Below are 3,809 nucleotides of genomic sequence, written 5' to 3'. Positions count from 1 at the left end.
GATATTTCTTCAGCCAGAGAGTGGTGGGCCTGTGGAATTCATTGCCACAGAGTGCAGTGGAGGCTGGGACGCTAAATGTCTTCAAGGCAGAGATTGATAAATTCTTGATGTCACAAGGAATTAAGGGCTACGGGGAGAATGCGGGTAAGTGGAGTTGAAATGCCCATCAGCCATGATTGAATGGCGGAGTGGAATCGATGGGCCGAATGGCCTTACTTCCACTCCTATGTCTTATGGTCTTAAATCATAAGTACATCAGGGTAATAGAACAGAATGCAGACTATAATGTTACAGCTACAGAGAAGGTGCAGAGAAAACTCTTAAGATATAAGAGGGCTCTTCATAAGTCTGATAACATCAGACAAAAAGCTATGCTTAAATCTACTAGTACGTGCTTTGTATACATAATGCTGCACAATGTTATAAAGGAATTATCAAGGAAAGGATTTACATCTCGCTTTATACCTCAAGCTTATTTAGGGTTGCAGACTTTGGTGCTTCAGCTATTAACAGCACAGCATTGAAGGTGGAATGGTCATGATCAGAAATTTGGAAACATTTGAAAAGGTCATGCAATTGTTGGGGGCTGTAGGAGGTTACAGGGATAGGGAGCAGTGAGGAGATGGAGGAATTTGAAAACATGCAGGAGAAGGTTAAGTTTGAATGGTGGTCAACTAGGGGCCAAGAGAGATCAGTGGACCCAGCGGCTGGTCAGTGAATAGGTCTTGCTGTGTTTTAGAAAATGTGCAGCAAAGCTTTGGACGAACTGCTGTTCATGTCGGGAAACTAACAGCCCCCCTCACAGAAAGCTCTTGGTTCCGATGATGTTCCTATTTCTCCATGCGCGTGGCCAACTTTGGACAGGAAAAAAAGAAAGTTCACAATGAACCATGGCCTCTAGTTTACCAACTAACGTGGTATCAGTCAGGCCAGTGTTTAAGACAGCGTTATCATTTGAGCAGTCAGTCATGTTTTTGTAAATACTCAGCTACCCCTGCCACCTCCTTTCTCAGTCATAGCAGGATCCACTTATATCAGCTATCAGCCTCAATTTTTAACCTCGCAAATGTTATATTTCCCGATGCTTGCTCACAATTATGAGGCAATCAAGCAGGTGATATGGTTGGGCTGCAAAGGCACATGGGAGTTTTGGACATGACCACACAAACAGAGCAGGGTCCACGTGACGAGCAAAAAAGATGGTGGCCACCTATGTCAGCAGTTCACTTTTTAACTTGTTGCAGGGTTGAATGACATCTTGGGAGGAATTTGTCAAGGATCAACTTATATCCACATCACTTGCAGGTGGGATCACCTAGCTTCTGAACAGCATTCTCTTGCTTTCTTTCAATGGGGACCTAGAGATGGAGAGATGGTGACACCACGGTCAGGCTCAGTCAATGTTTGACACTGAGAGGCCATTGGCAGAGTCTAGTGAATACCAGCTTTCCTGAGAATCAGGAATGGGATTGGGGGTTGGGAGACAACTGGGCATATCCTGACAGGAACTGTGGTAATGAGCGAGCAGCCCTGGTGCACTGATTGGAGACCTACCTACCAGAGTGCAGTGAGATAAGAAAACTCATGTGGCTTTCAGCCTGTGGATGCCATCTTGCCTAGGAGTGGTGGTTAACAATCCCCTGGTTAACTCTTTCCACCTTATTATTCTGCTCCAGGACTTCTGAATGGTGAGGTTGTTGAATCTGACCACCTGCCCTGATCTCAGTAATAAATGTGCCATGTGGCATCACCATGTGCCACCCACCCAGTGACTCATGGGTTACAGCCATGAGACATGTCATACTGAAAGGCCAATCCCTGCTCTGTCCTGAATCAGCTGGTGTCAGCAATCATTCTATGTTTGGCCACAGCTCCTTTGAATTGGTGCCTCCACTGGTGGCATAGAGAATGACAGTAAATCTCAATGGGCCGAATAGCCAGCATCTGTGCTGTATTGAATGGTGGAGCATGATTAAATGGAGGAGCAAACTTGAATGAATAGGGGTTGAATGGCCTAATTTCTGCTCCTATGTTATAGAGACAATGGCCTTATTGTCTCTATAAATCAGCTCTGTACACAGTGCGGGCTGTGAGTGCAGTCTAATGTTTGTTACAGATTCTTAATGGTCAAACTTTGTGTTTTCTCTAGTGCCATTCTCTATCTAAACCATGATTTTGAAGGCGGAGATTTCATTTTCACTGAAATTGATGCGAAAAACATTACAGTAAGTTTTTATTTATCAATCATTTTGATTTTGACAAATATTTTTTCGAGAGTTCTGCTCTCTTATTTGCCCAGGACTGCAAGTAAATACATTCCACCCCCGTAAACGTAGAGTCCAAAGATCTGCAGATTAGGTGGATTAACCATGCTAAATTTCCCAGAGTGTCTAGGGATGTGCAGGCTAGGTGGACTACAGTGTGGGTTGGTGGTACTGGGTGGGATGTTCTTCAGAAGGTCACTGTCGACTCAATGGACCAAACGCCCTGCTTCCACATGGTAGGGATTCTATGATTTCCCATATCTAGAGACACAAGAGGAGACAAAGACAATGCTTCTCTGTTTCCATAGCTAGTATTTTTTTTTTGCCGGTGCTGGTCTCCTGTTTTAACCAACTCGATGTAAACAACGCTGTACATGAGACTCTCCCACTGTTGTGTCCTGTGTTCGAAGGATTTGCGTATTGATAACTGACGTGTTTGACACTGTTATGAATGCTGCTTCCACAGCCAACAGGCTCTGGAGTGGGTCTTGAATGAGCAGCTCGACAACCAGAGGGAGGGGCATTACCCACTGCATCCACCAGCCCTTCCATTTCTAACAGGAGCCCATTATAAGGGCTGGCATGGTGGCTCAGTGGTTAGCACTGCTACCTCACAGTGCCAGGGACCTGGGTTTGATTCCAGCCTCAGGCGACTGTGTGGAATTCCCACATTCTCCCTGTATCTCTGTGGGTTTCCTCTGGATGCTCTGGTTTCTTCCCATAGTCCAAAGGTGTGCAGGTTAGGTGGATTGGCCATGGGAAATGTGGAGTTACAGGGATTGTGTGCGAAGATTTTCAGAAGTAGAAAATGGACCGAATGGCCTGCTTTCACACTGTAGGGATTCCATAAAAGATGGCAGGCAGTCCCCCTCTCTCCTCTCCCATCAATGTTATTGTGAGTGTTGTTGGGGTCAATGGTTGTTCCCACAAGCTCTTGCGTGGAGATATTGCACCATCTCCTGTGTTCACTGTGTCCTTCCAAGGGCTTCAGGAACAGTTGAGCTCCACTGAAGCTCTTCCCTTGACCCTGCGACCCACACAGTTTGAGGGCCTGTTTCCACACTGTAAGTAATCTAATCTAATCTAATCTTCACTGTGTCCTTCCAAGGGCTTCAGGAACAGTTGAGCTCCACTGAAGCTCTTCCCTTGACCCTGCGACCCACACAGTTTGTAAACCCAGAGCTACAGTCGGCTGGTTCAGTCTTGAAGTGGAATCCCACGCTATAACCCTTGATCCCTTTGCTCTCTCCTTCCACAGGCGAAGGTGAAGCCGAGGTGTGGCCGTGTGGTGGGATTCTCCTCAGGAGCGGAGAACCCACATGGAGTCCAGGCTGTGACCAAAGGGCAGCGGTGTGCGGTGGCACTCTGGTTCACATTAGACCCCCGGCATAAGGAGCGGGTATGGCACTGCGCCACGGGGAATGGGCGATGGGGTCTCTTGGGGGGCAATATGCAGTATAGGGAGAGAGGGGGGAGTGCACAGCGCCACAGGGGAACTGGACTATAGGGTCTCTGGGGGTCAATCGGGAATATGGGGGGCGGAAG

At 47.1% G+C, this 3,809-nt stretch overlaps 1 protein-coding gene across 1 annotated transcript in view; it reads left to right on the top strand.

Annotated features, from left to right (window-relative positions):
* Nucleotides 1-3,809, top strand: part of p3h1 (prolyl 3-hydroxylase 1) — a 36,692-nt gene that overhangs the window by 29,513 nt on the left and 3,370 nt on the right. Inside the window, exons 13-14 of the mRNA XM_043675608.1 lie at nt 2,150-2,225; nt 3,523-3,663. Of these exons, the coding sequence (XP_043531543.1) occupies nt 2,150-2,225; nt 3,523-3,663 (217 nt within the window). The remainder of the gene's footprint in view (nt 1-2,149; nt 2,226-3,522; nt 3,664-3,809) is intronic.

Source organism: Chiloscyllium plagiosum, chromosome 34 (assembly GCF_004010195.1).
Source record: "Chiloscyllium plagiosum isolate BGI_BamShark_2017 chromosome 34, ASM401019v2, whole genome shotgun sequence".
Taxonomy (NCBI): Eukaryota; Metazoa; Chordata; class Chondrichthyes; order Orectolobiformes; family Hemiscylliidae; genus Chiloscyllium; species Chiloscyllium plagiosum.
This window is presented reverse-complemented; position numbering and strand designations above follow the sequence as displayed.